This window comes from Hyposmocoma kahamanoa, unplaced genomic scaffold, assembly GCF_003589595.1.
Source record: "Hyposmocoma kahamanoa isolate Upper Pololo Valley unplaced genomic scaffold, ASM358959v1 202, whole genome shotgun sequence".
NCBI classification, from domain to species: Eukaryota; Metazoa; Arthropoda; class Insecta; order Lepidoptera; family Cosmopterigidae; genus Hyposmocoma; species Hyposmocoma kahamanoa.
The window spans coordinates 14,506,930-14,531,062 of NW_020653726.1; the positions used below are offsets into that span (position 1 = coordinate 14,506,930).

Consider the following 24,133-nt stretch of genomic DNA (forward strand, 5'->3'; position numbering starts at 1 on the left):
TTTTACTGTATAATCGTACCTATTAACCGAATTTTTATCATGTTAATAAGAACGAATTAAAACCTTCCAAATTAGAAAATAAGTGCTTAAACCTTCCCAATAAGTGTTAATTCGCTGGGGTATTTAGTATGTAATCCGCATTTTATCTATATTTTATACATTATAACTGGGTAATCCAAGAGCGTCGCGGGCACAAAGCAAATTATTATGCTAACAAGCGTCTATCGCATCGAACCCACATCAAGAGTTCTTATAGCGATTGTATTACTGATACTGCATCGCCGGGGACCGCAAAAACTGAACACGGACGCCCCTTTTCAATATCCAACACTGAAGGGATTTTTCCATTGAAGATTTTGTTATAGGGGAGTCCTTTTGTGGTGAAAATGTGTGACATAAAAAGGATTTCCATTGACCTCATTTTTTTCTTACATTTGTGTATTTATAAACTGATTGACGATTTTCTGTGATACATGTGCATAAGGCGAAAACCACGCGATGTTTTGTCGCTATTTCTAAAGTAAAGAAATCATTAAGACCATTTAAGTCTTAATGTCATTTATTATAAACAGGTTTTCATTGCAAATAACAAATTTTCATATCACCCTGATCGTTTTCGTTATGGTAATTAATAAAATTGCGATTGAGGGTATAAAAACTAACAAGATTTCTGAGATTTGGTTACAGTTTTTAGAATATAACAACTTTTTAGAGAGAGACAGTGCTATAAAATTTGTTTACATAAAGCTATCGCCATTGTTCATTTCTATGTTTGCTTAACCCGTTCATGGACAGTAACTGCAGCGTTTACTGTAAAAATAAATATTAGACTATGATAGTACGGGGTACTCCGGTACTACAGCCTTCACAGTGTGATTTACAAGTGCTTTCTCTGTAGTTGCCGCTTACTGCTTTTCCATAAAGAATCATCAACGTACGTACTGGCAAAAGACGTACTGTTGATTTGGGAGTACCCTGCTTGCGACACGTGGAAGCACTGGAATCAAGTTTACAAGGGTTCCAGAGGCCCAATTTATAATAATACGAATGTAATTGATTTCATTCACCACATCACACTATAAATTAAATTAAATTGTACAATTGTGGCAAATCAAATTATTTAATTTATTTAATCGTCATTTGCGTCGTTATGTAGATTTGATTTAATTGAATGTTATGATAATTTTCATAACTAACATAGGCTATAAGTATATATTTTTTGTAATTAACGTCTATGGACATAGTCTGAAATAAACAATTTCAATTTCAATTTGAAAATTCAACGATTTAGAAAAATTTAATATTTTAAATTTAATCAGTATAAGCATTACGGCAAGAAAAGCACTGACATTTGTGTCTTCAGTACCATTGAAGTCCATGAAAGGGTTAATAATATGTAGAAATAATAAGGTTCTATTCAGGTTTTTTTTAGTAACAGAAATAAAGTTACGTAGTACACGTTTAAAACGAGTGAGTAATTGAGTTAAAATCTACTATTAAAATAAGTTAAAATAACACTTGTATCCAAGAGACAGTGAGTTGGACCCAAATGAGTATTAAATTAGGAATTTAATAATGTGGCTTTCGTGACAGTGAGATTCGAAGCGTTCATGAAACTGTGTCAAAGTTAATAATATAAATAATTTAAAACAATATAAGTTATTATATTATAGATGCATTTTTTTATTTGCATCACTGAAAACGTTTGTTATATTTAATGTTGCATTATTATTCGTTATTATAATGAGACTTATTGTCCATTCCTTATGCATTCTCTCGCAACATTTTCATATTATGTTTTTCTAACCCTGTACTTTAATCTGTCATCTATAATTTCATACACCACATAACAAAGATGCTTTTCTTAGTTATAAATTTCTATAATGCTCTCTAATAAACTTCATTATAACTATACACAAAACTATAATGAGTTAAAAAAAAGAATGTCGTAATTTTGCTAATTAAGTCTCCTTAAACGCGTTACTGTGTTCCTGAACAGAATAACGTCACAATATTTGTGAAATTATTAACATTCAAATATTTTATTAAATAATATCTCAAAATGTTACAAACAAAGGCACAAAGGCGTAGACATTTTGGCAAAAAGGAACTTTTAAAAATAATATAAAATACCAAATATGGCGCTACTCAAACGAGGTACTGCCTTCTGATTGGTTAAAATATAAGCGGTACTTGGCTAATCACGGACACTTCTATTCTTTTTGGTTTTTTGTTTTGTAGCATTTGTTTGGCTTTCATTTGAGTTTGTAGTCGTGGATTGTTAACTAAATATACATTAAATTATATTATTAATATTTATTGGTAAGTATAAGTTTATTCACTTATATTTTATATATACTAATGATATATATGTAGATATACTATATCGTTATTTACTATTTGATAAAATATAATAGTCTTTGTTTATTTATACAATAAAAATGGAAGTAAATTAATTTCGCTACTCTGCGAACCCAGTGAAGGTCAAATCGTGCAAAATAGCTGCGTTTCTGTTGAATATTTTTTCATGCAGTTAATTATCCCACTCTCCCTCCGCATAAAATAAATAACACAAGCGCAACTATAGTCACAAACCATCACCAAAAATATACCCGACACGTGTTTCGCCTCTCCACGAGGCATCCTTAGGGGCTGTTGACTGCTCGACACTCGGCCGAAGAGTGAGCTCGTTTTTTTTTTATGAATGATATTTTGCAGTTGGCCGCTGATGGCCTTTACTGCGCCACCGGAGAAAGAGGGCGAGCTGAAGGCTCATAACCCCGAAAATAAACTTAAAGCTAAGTAGCGGGCCTGAGGGCGCCCAAGTGGGCACGGACCTCGGCTCAGGGCGCTACTGAGACTTCCGCCAGAAGGGCGTGCTGTAGAGAGAATCTACCACTGTACGTGCTGAAATGAGGGGCTCGACGACCTCGCCGGCGAGGACGGTTGGTGCGTGAGGGACGGGACTGACTAGCGATCTGGTTGGCCTTCAAAGTGGCGAGAGTGATAAGGTCGTCAGGGTCGTTGAGGACTTCCCTTGGAGTGAGCTCGTTCAGAACGAGCTCACTCTTCGACCGAGCGTCGAGCAGTCAACAGCCTCTAAGGATGCCTCGTGGAGAGGCGAAACACGTGTCGGGTATATTTTTGGTGATGGTTTGTGACTGTAGTTGCGCTTGTGTTATTTATTTAATTAATTTTATTTATAATTAACTGCATGAATAAATATTCAACACAAGCGCAGCTATTTTGCACGATTTAACCTTCACAGGGTTCGCGGAGTAGCAAATTAATTTACTTCCATTTTTATTAACATGGACTTTCGCAAAGTAACGCCTGAATCTATTAATTACTTATTTATACAATTCAAATTTTGCAATTTACACACCTATCTATCTATTTAAATATTTGATGTGTTTCATTATTCTAATTTACTCGTAAAAAAGTATTGTATGCAATTATTACATAAATAGGTCTTAAAATCTTGTACCTATTACTTAGACCACTCGGTATAGCCTCGTGGCCTAAACAAAACACGGTATTCGACTTTCAGAACCTTCATGATGCAACGATTGCATAAAATACTATTAAGGCTACGTAAGAAAAGCTTGTCGATTAGGGTTTCTATCATTTTTAGCTAAAAGAATAAGCGGAAAGTTGAACAAATTAGGTGTAGTTAAGGTCGTAGCGTGTGCGGTGCAACCGCAGACTGAATATTGATAGAGCGTCAGTGTAGCCAATTTGTGTTCTATGCATAAGTAATGGGGAAAATATGGAACCTAGATTGAAGCGACATAAATGTTGACATCGACGTTTTTGCACCTTCCACAGCGCTTATCACATATTGTTGCAAACGAACATTGTACCTATAAATAAGAGAAAGATTTCATATGCGAAAAAAGTATTTCACACTGCTTGGTTTCATCCGTATCTTCATCTTAGTGGCTTCAAAGTCTCAATTATGATGATGTGGAAAAACCTGTTACTCTGTAGGTATTTACACATACACACACACACACACACACACACACGCGCACGCACGCACGCACGCACGTACGCACGCACGCACGCACGCACGCACGCACACACACACACACACACACTCACACACACACACACACACACACTCACGCGCGCGCGCGCGCGCGCACACACACACGCGCACACACACACACACACACACACACACACACACACACACACACTGGACACATGGGACTTGTCAACTTATGTCTCAGGGTGACCGGTGCAATGACAGTGCCCCTCAGATGCCCCACTGCAACTGTTATGGACAAGCGTGTACCTTACTAACTTACTATCAGGCGCACGACTAGTTCGTCCCGTCACTTGAAATTATTTAAAAAAAGTTGTTATTAATGTATAATTTGTTCTTGTATCTATAAATTCTTTTGTTAGTATTATATGATATTAGTATAAGTTTACTTACATAAATTGGAATATCTCATTATATTATTTATTCGGAGTTGGGCGTTAATAGCGACACACTCTTAATGACTACTGTACTTATTATCGAACATAATCTAATCATGTATATTTTGTTACAGTTCCAAATAAACATTTGTTTAGTATTAAAATGCATCTATCAAGGTTAATGTTGCCAACTAGACTAAAGCAAATGTCCCTAGACAGAAGGCTTATAATTCCACTCCATACGAAAATTCTAATCTTATGGTGCTCATCATAAGGTTCGTTACATTAGCAAGAACTTTATGGTCATGGCACAGATAAAATACCAGGTCCATATCTTTCAACTTAACTTTTGATTATAGTGCCCCTATCTATCAACCTTTTCATTATACGGGAAGTTATAGTGCTATAACCTGCGCAAGCAAGTCCGCGCAGGGACTTCAGGTCCAGATCCAGATCAGCCCGTGGACAGGGTTGTAACAACAGTGAGTACCAACTCAAAAGGCTAATGCCTTGTGCGAATGACCCCGGGTGCACGTACTGCACCCTCCCTATTTTCCAGATAGGCACGCTCACTTCCCGTTATGCATTGCACAACTAACAGTTGCCACCGCTTAGGAGTTGAATCTAAATTCAACTAACTACTAACTTTCCTCTCTGGTGATGGAGCTGTAGGCACGTCGACGACGACGGGAAGTGAGTTTCCGACGTCGAAGCGTCTTTCCAGTTTCCATTATACCTACGCGACTGGATAGACAGAAGGATGTCTAGCTTATCCTCTCTCTACTAACTATCCGGACGAGCACCAGAGATATCAGTCGCAGTCTCCTGCGACAGTGTCCGTACAGAGTTTATAACCTATAGCAATACAATTCTACCATTGAGTAGACAATATATGAGAAAAGATGAAGTTATATTAAATGTTAATAGACGAAACCTAATTAAAAAGGCGCCAAAAAATTTGCAAAATTTTTCTTGTCGCTAAACAGAAACAAAATGTCGCTTAATCTAGCGATAAAGTTGCTAAGTTGGCAACATTGATTAAGGTTGGCTAAAGTGCAATTGTATGTAATGTAATAATGGATAAAATTAACAACATACTGTAAATAAAGGCGGCAATTTTTGTCGAATGATTGCAGCTTTAACAAATGGCTCGAATAGACATGTATCAATTAACTCTGGTCATTATGAGCAAATGAAAACAGACACGGGTAATTGAAAAGCTTTAACGAAAACCCAGAAATAGTCATCGAAGTGAACTTTCGGCATCAGGCTAATGAAATCTGTTTCTGTCGTTTTCTAAATGTATACTTTCCTTAACAATGGATATTTTAATAACGATCCAAGCGTTTTAAATTATATTTCACGGAATATAAGAATGTTTACTTATAAGCGTGGTGGCGCCACTGTCTTCAATCAAACTCGAAAAGATGCGCGTACGCAAAATGAAAAATCCACATAAAATTAGAAAAAACTATCAAGAGGCTTCATAACTGTGTTTTTGTGTTGTGCCATTCCAAAATACATGGTTTCCTACGTTCCGAGACATACTCTGGGCTCGGAATACCCTGGTGAGGGTTTTTCAACTGTATCAAACCATACTTTTCTGTTTAATTAGTTTCAAAATTAGCTATCGGATCACACATTTTGGTCCTTTATTGATTTATATTAATGAGGTAATTTATTGTTAAATTTTGACGTAATTTTTAGTCTTTTATTATGATACTAATTGGTGACGGGACGAACTAGTCGTGTGTCTGGTGGAAAGCGACTAGCCTGTCCATAGCAGATGCAGTGCCACTCAGAGCTTTAAATAGCAAAGATCTAAGGTGCACCCTGAGACATAAGTTGACAAATTAACTAAAATAAGTATAAGTATATGGTATAAGTAATAAATTAAATTAAATAAGTTGACAAGTCGAAACTACCTGTAATAATACCACCAGCACCCTTACCCTTTAAAACTGGACTGGTGAACTTATAGGCACATGGGACTAATCAACTTAAGTCTCAGTGATAGTGCCCCTCAGATGTTCACGACTTAAAGCACTGAGTGGTTCTGCAACTACTATAGACAGACGTGTCGCTTACCATAAAAAAGTACATTTTTTTAAAACTCAGTCGTCAATTCTTAATTATGTGTATAATAATACTGAACTAAGAACAAAAATAAAGCGAAACACTAGATTGTAAAGAGAATTGTATCCCATTGGGGTTGAAGAATAACTTCAATTGCTCTCGACGACGAAGTTGAGTTCCCAGGCTAGGTACCTACCTAGCATATTAAGCGCCGCTTTTACGTAGTCTATATGAAAAGAAAATGTGTGCCCATATGACACCATTTCAGGAGACAGCCCTCGGTAATGGAAATTTGCATAGGAACCTTAAAATTTTATTCATAAGAGGAAAATTGTTTCGCGTTGGCAGCGCGCGGGCCGACGCATTCGAGTGGAAAAATCGAATTATTGCAGAGCATTAGGAATTTGGGCCGCATTACTCGAGGCGTAGCAAGGATAATGGCTTGATACATTCCGTCTCCTTATTAGTCCTAAAAAACGAATATATCTAATCATAGCGACCTTGATACAATTATTTAATACCAGTGGAACTCCTCTTGAGTTTACAGTATTTCTCCAACAGCTTACAGGTCTAATTCACATTTTTGTACAATTTTCAGAAGCTCTATTCCCATTTGGAGCTTACTCCAAACAATTTTAAACGGAGCTGTTGTACCATAGTGAAAATCTAATTAATTTAGTTCCTGAAACGGGAGTTCCCGCACTGGGAATAAGCTATAATACTTAGTACATTTAGTTTTCCTTAGCTTTCCGCAGCAGCGCAGGCTAATAATTCGTGTTTTGATAATGATGAATAATGTATTTACCGAACAAGACAGTTTTTCTTATATTTTTGCTTTCCGTCGTGAAATATGAAACTTATTATAAAATTTGACGTCCAGGCGGATCGTCGTTCGTCACTGGAAGTAAGAAAAATATGAGCAAAGGGCGAACAAATAACTGTACCCACCTCTATATACATAGTGTTTGTATTCTAGTTTTAGTTTATACCAAATAACAGGAGTGTGTGCACTTACATTAAGTACATTAAGTAATGTAGTTTAGGTCACTACACTGTTAACAAGTTCAACTGCATTGTTCAAATGGCTCGACCGCGCAGCACGTTGTCTCAAGATCTTTATTAAGCATCTTTTCCTACAAAACTGTTCCGGCCATCCGAGATTTCCGCCAATAACAATAATGTCGAGTGTTTTATCCGCGCAGCGGCACTTTGGCCTTTATTGCAAAGGTTATTATGTCATATTTCATGAATTATTTGAGCCGGCGATTACCGGGGTAAGGGTGAGATAACAAAAGGGTCATTGGTTGAGCAATCTCCGGTGCGGGCGGCGATGGCCGGCTATGCCGTCTTGAGCCTCTCGTCGATTGGTGCGCTTGTGTGCTACTAAGTATTGTCTAAAGAAACAATGGCTTAATCAGGTGGTTGGACACGAGTAATCGTCACGTACAGACGACGGCAAAGCTTATCACTAATATCTTCACTTCATTTCTCATTATAACTGTATCCCATTCAAATTATACAACTCTGTTAGTAACTAGACTTCCTCCAAAGCTTAATAGAACGTACAATTCAGGGAAGTAATTTCACGAACGAAAATTTTATTATTTTAGGTCTCGATCAATAGATGGTGAATGAAAAGCAATTTGTAGAATCGGCAATCATTGTTACACGCAAATAGTATAATATGAACTCGGCTAGTGAAATTATTTTGTGAGCAAACAATTGTCTAATTCCCGGTTTGATATTACCATTATTGGCTTAGTTGCAGGATTACAGAGCTAAGTTTCACGGTGGACAGAACACATATTGCGGCTACGTAGTATGTATTGGGTACAATGTATCTACAAGTAATACTAAGGTATAATCATTGACTTACAATTATAGGTATAATGCATAATATGTAGTGAATGGACTGTGAGCAGGAAAAGGTAGTTGATAAAAGGTGAACAGGATCCCTTTAGGTAAATTATACACAAGGTGTCATAGGATACTTGAATAAAATAAGGTGCTTAGTTACATTATGCCTTCGGTGGTTACTATATACAATAAGAAATATGACAAAATTTTAATTTTAATCTGCCGATTTAAATTTATATAAACTTATATATTCACCAATATTTTGGTGAAGAAATGCTTTTCTTCACCAAAATTTTGGCATAATCTCTCTTTCAGTAGCAGATGAGCTCATTGTGAAAATGTTCGTCCAAGGAAGTACTGTCACATTAATAAGACCACTTGATCTATTTATGATAAAACAATAAACAAACCTATTTCGCCGCATTATATGTCAGCATTACTGTGTTCCGGTTTTGTCGGTTTTATTTTAATAAAAAATAAGTGCGCAAATTACAGGCACATGGGATTTGTCAACTTATGGCACAGGGTGACGGGAGCAGAGGCAGTGCCCCTCAGATCTTTGCGATTTAAAGCTCTGAGTGGCACCACACCTGTTATGGACAGGCGGGTAGCAGAGTCCTATCAGGCGTACAGGTTTTGCGCCTGATAGTACTATATTAGATATTTAGATATTAGATTCGTCCTGTCACTTGATTTTATAAAACAATAAAAGAAAACAGATTATAAAGTACATTTTTCCCGATTTGGTCGTTTTGTGTTTATGTTAAACGAATAAATTTGTTTTTTGTGGATTTATTAAGAACAATTTTTTTATCTAAATTGCATAACTTGTCCCTGCAAATAATCTCTGTACAGAGTACTAAATAAACCGACCTCAAAAGTCATTCATCCCCTAGTTTGCCACCCTTAGAGGTGGAATATTTTCTAGACTGATATGATATTGATATTATTGAAAAGAATCATCAAAAAAGGTCACAAATTTTTATATCGCGTAACACAAAAACAGAAAAAACATACAGTCGAATTGAGAACCTCCTCCTTTTTTTAAAAATCGGTTAAATAAATCACAAAATTAATATGAACCGTATGAGAAATTACGTCAATTCCTGTTAATTATTCATGCTGTCTAACAATTATAAATAACGATAAATAACGCACACACTCAACATAGCCCCGCACTAGGGAAACCCTGTGTCGCGGGTGCCACGGACACACACATAGACAACCACAAATTACACCCAAACTCACGAGAGAAATAAATGTAAGCCATACAAACATTTCTCCCGGCCCGGGAATCGAACCTGGGACCTCTGCGTGGCGGTCCGGCATGGTAACCGTTCGGCTACGGAGGCAGTTATCCGTTAGCAATCCCAACTTAACGTTAATTTAATGCAACATTGAGCTTTTGTACTGATGTACAATACCTAGCCCTTGTAACAAAAAGGTGCGACCCTATTTCAACGCTGTGATCATTCTAGTGATAACGAGTAAGTTTAGCAAACAAATATTTTTTGTCGTTGACAAGTTTTGTTAATCCAAACAAATATTCTTTATATAGTTATCGTTACCAAAGTCAATACTTATAATCTCAGTATAGAGTACTTAAATAAACCGACCTCAAAAGTTCGAAGAATTACATCTATTTGCCAAGTTTTATTCAAATAGGTTACAGGCAAGTGCGCGAAACCGGAATCATTCTTTTGTTAACCACCCTTTGAGGTGGAATATACCGAAGCCTTTATTAAGGAAGATACAACATCAACAGTTCCTTTCGTAGCAAGAAGCGTGAAACAGAAGCGTGGTGATACTCTTCTTCAAACAGGGAGATAACACCCTACTGAAAAACTACAGGCCCATCTTGCTTCTAAGCCACGTGGCATATATAAACGTTTATAAGCTGTTTTCACGAGTCATCACGAACCGCCTCGCGCGCTGACTCGATGACTTCCAGCCCCCCGAACAAGCCGGTTACAACGGTGCCACATTGACTATTGATATATCGAAGTGTTTATACAGAAACCCCCTACGTCAGACTCCAGGACCAGTGCACAAGGCCTATCCAATTGCAAAGAGGGGTGCGACAAGGAGACGTAATTTCTCCGAAACTGTTCACCACTGCATTGGAAGATGCTTTCAAGTTACTGGACTGGAAAGGCCTCGGCATCAACATCAATGGCGAGTACATCACTCACCTTCGATTTGCTGACGATATCATAGTCATGGCAGAACCATTAGAAAAGCTTGGCACCATGTTTGTAAGATGCGCGTAACTTCAATAGAGATTTCCAACAGGTGGGTCTAAAAATAAACATGGACAAGACGTAACTTATGTCGAATGTCCATGTTGTACCCACCCCTATAACAGTGGGAACTTCTACTCTCGAAGTTGTTGATGAGTATGTTTACCTCGGACAAAGCGTCAATTAGGCAGACCCAGCTTCGAGGAAGAGGTCAAACGTCGAATCCGACTCGGTTGGGCAGCTTTCGGGAAGCTCCGGGACGTCTTCTCGTCCGCATCCTTGAAGACAAAAGACTTCGAGCAGTGCGTGTTGCCAGCGATGACCTACGCTTCTGAGACGTGGTCACTTACTACGGGCCTCATAAAAAAGTTCAAAACGAAAAAACGAGCTATGGAGCGAGCAATACTCGGTATTATTCTACGTGATCGAATGGGGAGAAACGGGGAGAAACGGGGAGAAATGGGGAGATCCGTAGAAGAACGAAAGTGACCGACATAGCCCAAAGTATTAGCAAGTTGAAGTGGCAGTGGGCAGGGCACATAGCTCGTAGAACTGACGGCTATTGGACAGAAAGGTTATCGAATGGAGACCACGAAATAGAATGCGTTCAGTGGGACGGCCCCTTACTAGATGGACGGATGACCTGGTAAAGACGGCGAGAAACCGATGGAATGGACGCACATTGCGTCCAACCGGCTAGCCTGGCAATCTTTGGGTATGTTCAGCAGTGGACATCTTCCGGCTGATATAATGATGATGATGATGAGTTCATTTCGCCATCAGATTGATGGTGTTTGTTATTTAAACCTTAAAAATCAAATAACGTTTGGTAAAAATGTTATTTGATCAAAACTCTTTTTATCGACGACACATTTAATCAAAATACCATTTTCTAATGGCTTGATGGTACCTATCTACTAAATACAATGAATTGGACGTTTGGATTTGTGAAAAATAAAAAATAACAAAGGCAAAATAAAGTAAGGTCGATGGTGCTTTGACAATTTATTTTTTGGCAAAAAGTACATCGAAGCTATTAAGTGATTCGAGGAGATGAAGTTCGACATATCGAACATTGTATGATATGAAGTATTGATTAAATAAATACAGTCAACAGCACATCAAGGTATAGCTTGTTGACCTAACGGTTTATATTGTGGGCGCTAGAGGTAGAGGTCCCGGGTCGATTCCCGGTAGGACAAATTTGGGAATGTACTTTCTTGTTCCTGGTCTGGGGGTTCTTGGAAGCGTCCCAGAATGAATTCTGTTAGTCTGGTACTCATAATACAGGGAATCCCTAGCTTGAAACCATGAATGAATTGGTGTGTTTGTGTGGCACATATTACTTTTGTTCGAATATCGCCTCCAGTGCAACGCAACAAGATCCGTCAAGATGTGGCTTGATGTGCTGTCGTCTGTACATGAATCATAATTAGTTAAAACGTGATTAATAATGACGTGGTGACCCCTCTAATACGGGATTATTATCCCGTTATTTGATCCTCAAAGATATAATTGATCTGTTGTAAATGTGCCCTTTTCTAAATAAACGATTTTTTTACGATTGATATATGTATTAATTGTTCCGTCTATATTAGTTGATCTACGGATAAATTATAAATGAACTGCATTCAAGGTAACACTATTATTATGTTTAAGCATAGTAATTTAATATTTGATATTCTAAAATAATATTTAATCCTCTTTTTTTATTATTAGTCTTTTCTTTTAACGATTGATGACGTTTATAACCGTATATCTTTTGATATTGATCTCCTAATAAATCTTGGTTGTTTGGTTGCGCCCTCCATTCAGTAGGTTAGGTTAGTATATGAAAATGCAGCACCAGCCGAGCGAGAGAAGCGAGCGTTCCGTGACAGCGACCGGTTAGTACCAGAAGCCAATATGCTTGCGTTTCCGAACATGTTTTCAGATCAATTTATATTATAATGAATATACCTAATATTAGTATACAAATACAATCAACATTTACTTAGTTTTAAAAACAAGTATCTAAATTTTATTTTTAATGCTCATTAGTCTTAGTTTTGAGGCCCGACATAAAATTATCATAGTTAATTTATAGAAATCAAACGTTGCGTAGCTCAGAACAGATTAAAATATCGATTAATTTAATTTATTTTGTGTCTGACAAAAATCATTAAAAAGTTGATAGTTTACATTTTTTGCCTGCTGCTTTGCAAATTTAAAAGGATAATTTCACTACATGTCGTTTTATACAAAGACAGTTGTCGGCGGTCAGCTAGTGTTTAAGGTAATCAGGCCGATTGGCTCCCAATATCAATTGATTCGAAAAATAATTTTAATACACAAAATGGTTGTTATTGTTTGTTTGCAAACAATCAGGGGGAGACAGGTTGCGGTTAAACCCAGCGGGCTTTGAATACCGATGACGGCGCAACTACGCGACCCGTTCCAATCTGTACTCTATGCATAAGTAATGTGAAAAGTATGGAGATACCACTCCGAAGCGGAATATACGTCGCTCTAAAATATTGTGGATATTTTTATGTTAACAACTCCAGTTATTTGTTCCTTAGCCACCGAGATCGCAGGTAATCCTACCTACGCAGTATATGAAAAGCTTTGTTGTACAAGGGTTATAATACTTGCAATATGATAACGTGCTACCTCAGAAATAATAGTAATGACATACTATTTTTTGCGATAAGGAAAATCTTCTTGCTGACATCAGTTTTTCACATCTGATTGTATGCCATTTGTTTAAGTTTTACTGTCTCCGTGGTCGAACGGGTACCATGCTGGACTGCCACGCAGAGGTCCCGGGCGGAGGGAAATATTTGTATGGTCTACATTTATTTCTCTTGTGAATTTGGGTGTAATTTGTGGTTGTCCATGACACCTGCGATACAGGGTTTCCCAAGTGCAGGGTTGTGAGTGTGTGCATCGAAAAAATTATTTATTTCAAATAGATGATATATATATAAATAAATAATTGCTTTGGTGTTAAAAGATATATACCGGTACCAAAATAACGAAATGAGGTTCAAGGTTCACTATCTGGAATATCCTGATCAGGACCACTTTTTTATAGATCGTTGCCCAAATTGGTCCTATCGGAAATGGCACCCGAGACACACCCCGGATTCTCCGTACAATGGTCGAAAATTATTTACCTACTACTACTACATACAGCAAGGCGCTATCTGCACACGCGCGAATGTGTGCGCGAAATGGCAGGGTTAGCCATCACTTGCTCGTACTTATTACGTTACGTGGTCAGAGCGGCAACTTAGCGAAAATTCTAACGCGAATCTGTTATCTATAATTCTATTATAGAATCCTAATACGTATAGTTCATTACGTATTTATATCGATATATTATATTTTTTATTAATTCACTAACTAGAATAATATTGAAGATTTATTTAAAAAATATATTAAAAGCACTTAAAACGTTATATTTTGGACTATTAAATAAGATAGATTAAATAAGGTAATCAAAGTATTTGAAATTGCGTGTCCAATTTTATCATTACGTAGTTAATAATTAGATATATTTACTACGTAACATTTATCGGCAATACAAATTGAAAATTCTAGAATCCTTGTCTAGCTCACGAAGTTATGGCGTCTTATTATATTGATATAATAAATCTGTATTATATATTACTCTGTACAGAAGAAAACAATAACCGAATGAGCCTCAGACATTTTTCATTGACTTCGTTTCATCTTTCAAAAAACGACAGAAACTCCTCTCCTTATCCCGTTTAGATGATTGTAAACAGCCGTACACAGCACAATTCACGACCATTATAAATTAACGTACAAATTTCGTAATGAATAAATGAAAACTGTATTCAAACATCAAAACCGTCTTAGCGCGGAAACGGCTCGCCGACAGCCTTGTACTCCGTCGTCGCCGTCAATGTGCGGGGCGTGTTGCGGTATCTAAAGCTAGGGCGGGGCGGAGAGTGTCTCTTCTCATTACTTATTTGTTCTCTGCCCGAGACCGCCTCATCTAGCGCCCACAGGGCTAACCGACATGTTACCGAGGACTTTTTTAATGATACCAAGTGTTAGCGAATCGTGACATTAACTTATTTTATTTTGTTAGAAAACTTACTTTGGGTCATTGAGAAGTCGTTTTTTTTTTATAATAATAATAACGCAAACACTCAACATAGCCCCGCACTAGGGAAACCCTGTGTCGCGGGTGCCATGGACACACATAAAGACAACCACAAATTACACCCAAACTCACGAGATAAATAAATGTAGGCCATACAAATATTTCTCCCGGCCCGGGAATCGAACCTGGGTCCTCTGCGTGGCAGTCCGGCATGGTAACCGTTCGGCCACGGAGGCAGTTTTATTGAAATAAGAAATAAATCAATATTATCATCTCACGTCATATCATCATCGTATAAAACGGAACGCTGATAGGCGGCCACCATTGCGCAAAACATCGTTCACGAGAAAGGACGTAGTTTTGTTTTGTGTGGATATATAGTGAAAGATATTATAATATACAATTTTTATCAGTCACTGGAGTCTCATTTCTATGTTAAATCTTCACAGTCATTGACCTACTCACAGTAGTGAAAATCTAACACTAGTGACAGGACGTACAAGTCGTGCATCTAGTGGTAAGCGACACGCCTGTCCATAAGAATTGCAGTGCCGCTCAGAGCTTTAATCACAAAGATCTGAGGGGATTTGCACCGTCACCCTGAGACATAAGCTGGTAAGTCCAATGCTGTAATTTCACTAGCATCCTTACCTTTCAAAACCAGAACGCAATAACGTTGACATTACTGCTTGGCAGCAGAAATAGGTACGGTGGCAGTGCTTCACTGGATTAACTCTTTTGCAAGGTACTCTACTGCTGCTAAAATAAATAATATACAGTTCAAGCAAAGCTATCACTGGCTTAGAAGAAGATAGATGACCTCGTAGTATTTAGTATATTAAAGTAAAAGAAATAATTAGTGACTTTGTAACATCTCCAACTCAATAAAAGGATAAAAAAATAGCATTTGTTTACTAGATAACATAATTACAATACCCGGTGTTGAGCATACATATAACATTACTTGTGGCAGAAGTCCTGGAGTAGGATAAAATTATATAATAATAATATAATAATAACGCACACTTGGTACTTGGTACTTGGTGCAACGGGCTGATATCCGCAACTCGACGACAAAGCGCCTATTTTGCGTGTGGGTGTTAATAACGCACACACTCAACATAGCCCCGCACTAGGAATCCCTGTGTCGCGGGTGCCATGGACACACACATAGACAACCACAAATTACACCCAAACTCACGAGAGAAATAAATGTAGGTCATACAAATATTTCTCTCGGCCCGGGAATCGAACCTGGGACCTCTGCGTGGCAGTCCGGCATGGTAACCGTTCGGCCACGGAGGTAGTTAATATGTTAATATGTTTCTTTAGTTGTATTTTCAAGCTCGTTTACTTGAATGCTGTGGCGAATATGGCTTTATTTGTACTGTATGACATATTTTAAAATTAATTTTATTAAGTTATTTTAACACAATGTTTGTAGTCACAACAATTAAAATAATACTACTCTACAGATTTGTTGCTCTGCATGATTTGGAAAAAATCCTTGCTCTTTATTAGCGTCGTATCCGTATCTTCTTAGAAAACAATGTAAAAAATCAGGTAAGCTTGTCAATTATTCACGAATTTATGTTCTTCTTATCATGTCAATGGTTGTCAATACACTATAATTATTGCTATCGTGGTGAAAAGATTTGCCAATCGACGTAAGGCACTCGCCGGTTGTTGCCCAGAGGCGTTTGACGTACAGGAATAGAACGTTACGTCGTGCAGGAAGGCTCGTTTCGTGCACGATTTATATTGAAATTGATTCGTTTCACTGCGAATTGTACGTATCGTACTTATACTTAACACCGATAAGCCTAGCACACAATGCACAAAAAGAGAGTTACGACGGCCATCAGTTTAAAGTTCTGTAGCTTTTCTAACGAATCGCAAAAAAATCTACGTAACAAAAAATGATGACTAACTTACGTGAATGATCATTCACTTTTTATTCTTTTGCAGTCTGAGGACATTTTTCTCCGTAACACCACATAAACAGGCAAAGTATGAAAAATGTAAAACGCATCGCTCTGTTCTCTCCGTCAAGGATACGTAATGTCTGCTGTAAAATTCATCTGGACGCTGGCAAAGAATACTAAAGTGGAAATACGGGAGCATACACCCGGCCTCCAGTAGCCTACCACGCCGTTCTACAGTCGCTGCCCATCGTCAAGTCAAAGCGGCTATTAACGTCAAACATTTCCGGTTATGTACGTCATGATTTACAGATGCGTATGAAAGGTCCATTTCATTACAATAATAATCAGTACAATTTCGAAAACTGGTTGTTCTGGTTTCAATGCGATAAATCAATCAATTTTTATGATACCAGGGACGAGACGAACAAGTTGTGCGTCTGGCGGTAAGCGACACGCCTGTTCACAACAATTGCAGTACCACTCAAAGCTTTAAATCGTAAAGATCTGAGGGGCACTGTCACTGCGCCCGTCACCCTGAAACATAAATTGATAAATCCCATGTGCTTGTAATTTCACTGGCGCCCTTACCCTTCAAATCCCGGAACGCAGTAATGCTCACATTACCGCTTGGCGGCAGAAATAGGTAAGATGGTAATACGTCACTAGACGAACTCTTTCGCAAAGAAGTCTAGTATTATACAATCATCACATCCCTCTCACCATTTATTAAAAAGCCAAAAATCCTTCGTGCCAAGTAATCTGTCTTGCAAATTCGTGACCAAAACCTCGAGCTCGTAAAACAATACATAACTGTTTATGTTTTGGTACACAGGCATCGCCGCGCATCGCGAGGCGCGGGTCGTGGCGATAGTAAGACATTTCCACATAACCGAGTTATGGGCTTATGGGTTATGGCATGTAAATAAACGAGCGGTTGGCGTGGCTAATGTCTATTCCGACATGGGCAATAACTACGCGATTATCCTATTTGAGCTCGCAACAACGAACAGGCGTGACTCGGTTCACATTTTTTTTTATATTTACCATGACTTTCGAGCTATTACATTTCCCTTGATTCATCAAAAATAAGCCGATTGACTCAAAGAACAAGTTTTGGCTCGACTCGCTCCCAGTTTGTCAACTTCGGCAAAATGTAATGGAAACCCGTTAATTTTTCACGTTCCCATTAAATTAGTAAAATTTGGAAACCCCTTTCGATGAAGACTCGCAGTTAATATAGAAAAAAAGTTTGTAAATAAGTAGCCAATTAAAATTATTACTCAAATACTATTCGAAGTCGAAATTGCGTCTGTTTTTTTGCAAACTCGGTGCACCACCCCGTAAAACATAACAGTTAGGTGTTGTCAGTGAATAGGAATGCAAAATTAGGAACGAAAAACATAAATATTCAGTAAGACTATATAAATAAACGAAGTTTGGGCCATTTATTCCGATACACCGGGACTTTGTGCAGAGACGGGAAAAGTTAGGCGGGAACGGGATTTCCTAATGCGATTTTAATTCGTTCTTTCCGCGACGAAGAGGGTAATTTCAATAAAAGCGAAGTCAGTAGATATTCTGTCCCCGACGGAAAAAAACGGGAAAAATATAGACGTGTGAATTCTAATTTATTTCGGAAGTTAAAGAGGAGAGTGGAAAGCAGTGTCCTTTCTCGCCCTCTAATTGAGAGTGATCGGAAATAGCGTGATAGAAAGAGTACGCGAGACCTGAATACTGTATGGCTTTAAATCGATTTGTTCTGGGCTTGTTGTATAAATTGGGTACCATTAAAGTAAACACAAATACAAATGACCGTCAAACTTATAAATGCTAGGTTATGTCACGTTCATGCCGGACAACTTTTTATCAGATTGTTCCTGATTGAATTCACGAATTGTAATGTAACGTTTACCAAATCGCACTAGATATTAATCACCGAACTTAAACGCAAACGACTTTTGACAATTGTTATTCTAAACAAATTGTCTATTTAAATTCCAACAATAAAATTTGGTAAGCCCCCCTTTCTCTAATTGATTGCCTCCCGCGTCGGTGTTTGGGAGGGGGTCAGAATGTAAGGAGTGATCAAACTGACATTCTGTTCGATCTCGGAGTCCCCAGCGTCCAACTTGCAGATTACTAAGAAACAAAACTAACAATAAGAAAAATAATTTTATTTGAAGGAACTCAAGCTGGTATTACATACTAAACGCATATACCAAGTATGGTATAAGGGCAATTACGGTTATTCAAGACAGACGTTGCAGCCGTGTACGGACGCACACATTCACACGATCTCGCGATGAGTTCGCGTTGTATATCGCTGGTAGCTCAAGCGCCTTTTACGATAACAACTAAGAGTGCTACATCATCAGATTCTCTGAAATTTTAGAAAAATATATATTCTCTCTAACTCTATCTCTTTTAAAATAGGTGATGAATTACAGGCACAGCGACTTGTCAACTTATGTCTCAGGGTGACAGGCGCAGTGCCCCTATGCTCTTTGTGATGTAAAGCTCTGAGTGGCACTGCTACTGTTATGGACAGGCGTGTAGCTTACCACCAGTCACGCGTCTTGTTCGCCCTTGGTATTATAAAAAAATTATTGAATTAAACATTTCAATAAATATTATGTTTATTGTTGTAAAAGGTAACTTAATAGTAAAATTACGAAAAGTATGTGAATAATTTGCTTCACATTCTAAATACTTAACTAGTATTAAAAAATAACAATCTTGTGGAATGAATGAATCTCATTATAATGTGGGAACAGAGCCAGCCGCTAGGCTGTAGGTTGTGCAACGAAAATATGGTTAATTTTAAATTGAATGTTTATACCCTTAATTTAACATTTTAAAAAATACGACATCTTCATTAAAAAGCTATAGTTAATTACAACAGAAACTACCAAATCTACTAGCGATATTCGTTAATTTGTGAGAATAAGTTCTTAAACTCTTCGGGAATGAGGTACCAGTAGGCTTCCATTGTCCAACTAAAACTATGACGGGCTAAAACACATTCCGCTGGGAGGAAACTTTCTAAAATACACTCCCTGAAAATGTAATACTAACTCCGGCGTTATAGACCGTGGAAAATTTATGGTAATAATGCCATTATTCGGTCGTCAAAGCTTTGTTTACGCCCGGCTGTGGAAAGGTGGCTAATGGTGGTCCTCTGTACTACAATTCGTTTCATTCACTTTACGCTTTTCTTCGCTTTGCCCTAGAATTGATTTTGTTATAGATAACAAACAAGATGACATAAATGTCCTGTCACGAATTGCATTGATATTTTCTTTAAAACATAATTAATACTCGTAACTCTGCGTTACAAATGCATGCGATGTCTCCGATGTTGTTACTGTATTGAATTTATATAATACTGCAGATAAACTTCTGCTTTATTAAAATGAGTTCCTCACCCCGCGCTTCGCGTTGGTATCTCGGAATCTCCTTGCTTTTCAGACTGATACCAAACAAGATTACTAGATATTCTTGAGAAACTCGAATTAATCCTATCTGTTTGCGACTCGCGTTTAGTTTGAAGGCGTTTGCTCTCGTTTAGTCCTTCAACTCGTGGGTTTTGGAAGTGAATTAGTAATTCTAAGTTGAATCTCGGCAATGGGCAATACATAATCCATGTTATGGTTAAGCCTAACCCTGTCAGAACATACTCTTATATTATGATTTATACCAGGACTTGTACGTTATGTCCCTCAATCCCCAAAAGGACGGAGGGTATGGGTATAAATTTACACGATATAATGCTTTGTAGATCATTATATTTTATCACGAACATTGTCCTTATTTCGCCAAGTCACATAACGAGATAATAAGTAGAAATTTTACATACAGCTTAGGCGTTTTTGATGCAGAAGAACTTAAGTTCGTCCAGGTAAGCTGCCACCTTTCCTATTTCTGCCAGGCCGTAATGTGAGCATTATTGAGTTCCAGTTTAGAAGGGTAAGCGTGCTGGTAAAATTACAGGCACATGGGACTTGTCAACTTATGTCTCAGGGTGACGGGCGCAGTGGCAGTGCCCCTCAGATCTTTGTGATTTAAAGCTCTGAGTGGCACTGCAACTGTTATGGACAGACGTCTCGCTTACCACCAGGCGCACAAGTTGTTCGTACCGTCACTTAGATAAGAAAAAACACTTACTAAACCGCACTAAGAAAACCCTGTGTCGCGGGTACTTTGGATACACACATGGACAATCACAAATTACACCAAAACTCACGAAAGAAATAAATGTAGACCATAGAAATATTTCTCCCGGCCCGGGACCTCTGCGTGGCAGACCAGCATGGTAACCGTTCGGCCAGTTAAGAACAAGGCAGTTAAGAACATACGATGTCGACAAAATTTGTATTAAAAATAAAAGCTTAGTTCCGGTTGCACCTCGTAGTTTTCCGCAACGACGAAGAAAAACAAAATCAGAAGGTGCAATTACGATAAGTTACGACCTCAATAACAGTGGCTCGCGAGCTTGCATTGGCAAACAATTTTACTCGTTCAGAGAATCGACTCGGTGAATTAAGTTGCCGAGTGCGATCAATATGAGCTCTATTAGCCGTAATTTGTTTATATTTGCCGCCAGTGGTGGCGTGACTGCCTGTAAATAATATTCCAGAAGGTAACGGCTGCGTGGATTTCCGATTATCCTCGTTCTGCAAATTTCAAGCTAGTTTCGGTTAAGTTCGGGTCGAATCGATCGACAGTTTACGCTCTACAGTAATATAAGTTCCGTGGAGTTTCGCAAATAATTCTAGGCGATTTGCTAGTAGGAAGTTAAGGTTATACCGAGGAAGTTGTGTAGCGTGACGACAATCGTGATAAGCATGATGCCTGTCGTAATGGTAACGTTATAGTTAACGACTCGAGTGAAAGGCTGTTCGCTACAATAACTTGAGGAGTTGACAAATACATATTTGTTATCGCTTGTCCTTAATGATGGAGATGTTGAATAGTAATTGGCTATTTGTACATCAAAATGTATTGTTCCTTTCTTATTTTATGTACAAGAGATTTGGAAGTAAGTTTTGTAACACTTAGTGTACGGTTATGTACAACATTGATTTGCTGCATTTACATGGTGTAGTTCTAGTTTTATTTTGCTGTAGTAAGATATGCTAGTTCCAGTTATTTTGTTGATGTGGTAATCGTATTATGACATTTTATTGTATTTTTAAGATAGTTAGTTACCAACTCTTAAACAGTAAACATCAATAACATTTAACATTAACATTTAACATTAACGTTTAACATTAACATTTAACATTAACATATTTAAAATATTTACAATACTTTATCTTACATGTTCATTTATAATTAAACAACATTACTTTTAAACTTATAGCATTTTTAATTCCAACAATTACTCCGAAAACACCCTCGTGGTAATGGTTACTATCTCGCGATCACGAGGTAACATTCTGTAAGGACAGAGTCGCAATCTGCCCTTACACTTAGAGCGGTTACAGACGGCGACTTATAGCAGCGATACAAACTCAATGCAAACGCGATGCAGCCGCTAATCGCCTACCTTTACACACGTGCGCGATTTTAACGCGCGATTTCATCGCTACACTTGGGATCTAAAGGCGATTGCATCGATGTAATCGCTCGTTTGTATCGATGCAAAGTCGCCGTGCGTAACCACTCTTAGATACCCATCTAAGAGTGGTTGCGCACTTTTCCTCTCTGTACCCACCTAAGAGAGGTTGCGCACTTTTCCTCTCTGTACCCACAGAGAGGAAAGCGATGTTATAAGCTTCTTTTCAGGCAACTGTTGTTAGAAGGTGTTTCGGCATACCTAAGAAGTACTTAAGAATAGTAAAATGATTATAGGAATAAGCAGGGTTCGAAATGATTTTGATATTTACAAAAATAATTACAGGGTCCGTCCCAAAAGTATCGAACATTTTTTTTGGGAGTGTTGCCGAACGGCGGGAAGCGCTCCGCTTGGCAACAGAAAGTGGTGGGGGGATCTAGCCGATACAGCGCGACCGGTCCCAGTTGGCTCCGAGCACCTGGAGCGGCAGGACGTGCGTTCGCGTAGAGCTCTAAACGACACCTCGTCTAAGTTTTTAAAAGTAGCGCGATGACGGATCCGTAGATAGACAAGTAAGATAACTTCAATAATAATTATGATACAGGAAATTAAATGCTTTTTCAAACAAGCCAAAACGTTTCGAGCTCTTTTTACAGGTCTCATGGTTACTGCTGACTCCTGTTGGACACGGTTGGACCTCTAAAGGGCCGAAACGTTGGTTTGTTTGAAAATACGCGATTTAAATCCGGAAAAGTTTCATTTCCTATGTGTAACAATCGCGAAAACCTAAGACCTCGATAAATAATTATGATAATTATAAATTATGATATAATCATAGATATTATATCTATGGATATCATAAATAAAAATGGTAATTATAAAGAACGACGATAATTATAAAAGATAAATAAGTTGGTATTAACAAAATTAATTGGAACAACGAAATGTTACACCTAGCATCGTCATGCCATGTGTTTGTATCTGAGATGTATCCAAACGTGTCAAATGTCAATCTCAAATAGTTACAAACCAAATCGTGTGCCCAACGATTTTTCTTCGTATTTATTTAATTTTGTCACTATTTGCCATTTTTAGTCAAAATTTAAAAAAACAAAACTATGAATCAGCAACGATAATTGTGAGATATTTATCACGATAAGTATTAAATAATAATCAAAGAAAATAAAGTAATTTCGAATCCTGATAAGAAGACATAACTTGTAATAGTGACATAATAAATTGTAGTAGCATTTGAACTTTAGTGGTTTCATTCAAATACATTATAAGATTGTTGGTAGAAGTATCTAGCTTTTCAAGATAAATTCTTTTGATGCTTCTTTTGCTCTGGGCCGAAACTAACCTACGCCCGTGTAGTCTCACCGGTTAACACTTTTGGTATTTCCTCAGAGGCCACTATGAAACGGATACCTGTAGTCGTTATTACATTTAGTTATATATAATAGCAATTCCCTAATGAGACAATACACTTTACCTTTGGCAAGCAGCAACACTAGGAGCAGTAGCGTGCGCGAGAGCGCATGCGTGCGGGCCATGCTGCACCGCTTACTGCAGTGGCCGACTGTTTCCACACACTGCGCAGCTTACCACGCGCATCTTGTTATACCTGCAATATATATTTTTTAATTTTAATAATGAGGAATTATATCATTTACCTGTATCGAGGAATTTTTATTTTTATTTTTTCATTTAATTCAGGCCAAGTGACCCATATAAAATATACAATAAGGACTAGTACAATATACCTATAATAATAAACTAAATAACTAATCTACACGAATTGTACTCGTCGGCGACGTGTGGCGCCACTGTCGTCAGGTAACCGGTTGCGGATCGCCGATATATTACCACCCTTCGACCTAAACGCTTCCTTCATGAAGGTCGACAGATGTTCGGTCGGCCTCTCACAACAAAC

At 37.9% G+C, this 24,133-nt stretch overlaps 1 protein-coding gene across 1 annotated transcript in view; it reads right to left on the reverse strand.

Annotated features, from left to right (window-relative positions):
* LOC113226915 overlaps positions 1–24,133 on the reverse strand; it is a 220,795-nt gene that overhangs the window by 144,619 nt on the left and 52,043 nt on the right. The window contains exon 2 of the mRNA XM_026459722.1: positions 23,693–23,824. Within this exon, the coding sequence (XP_026315507.1) occupies positions 23,693–23,753 (61 nt within the window). The 5' untranslated portion in view covers positions 23,754–23,824. The remainder of the gene's footprint in view (positions 1–23,692; positions 23,825–24,133) is intronic.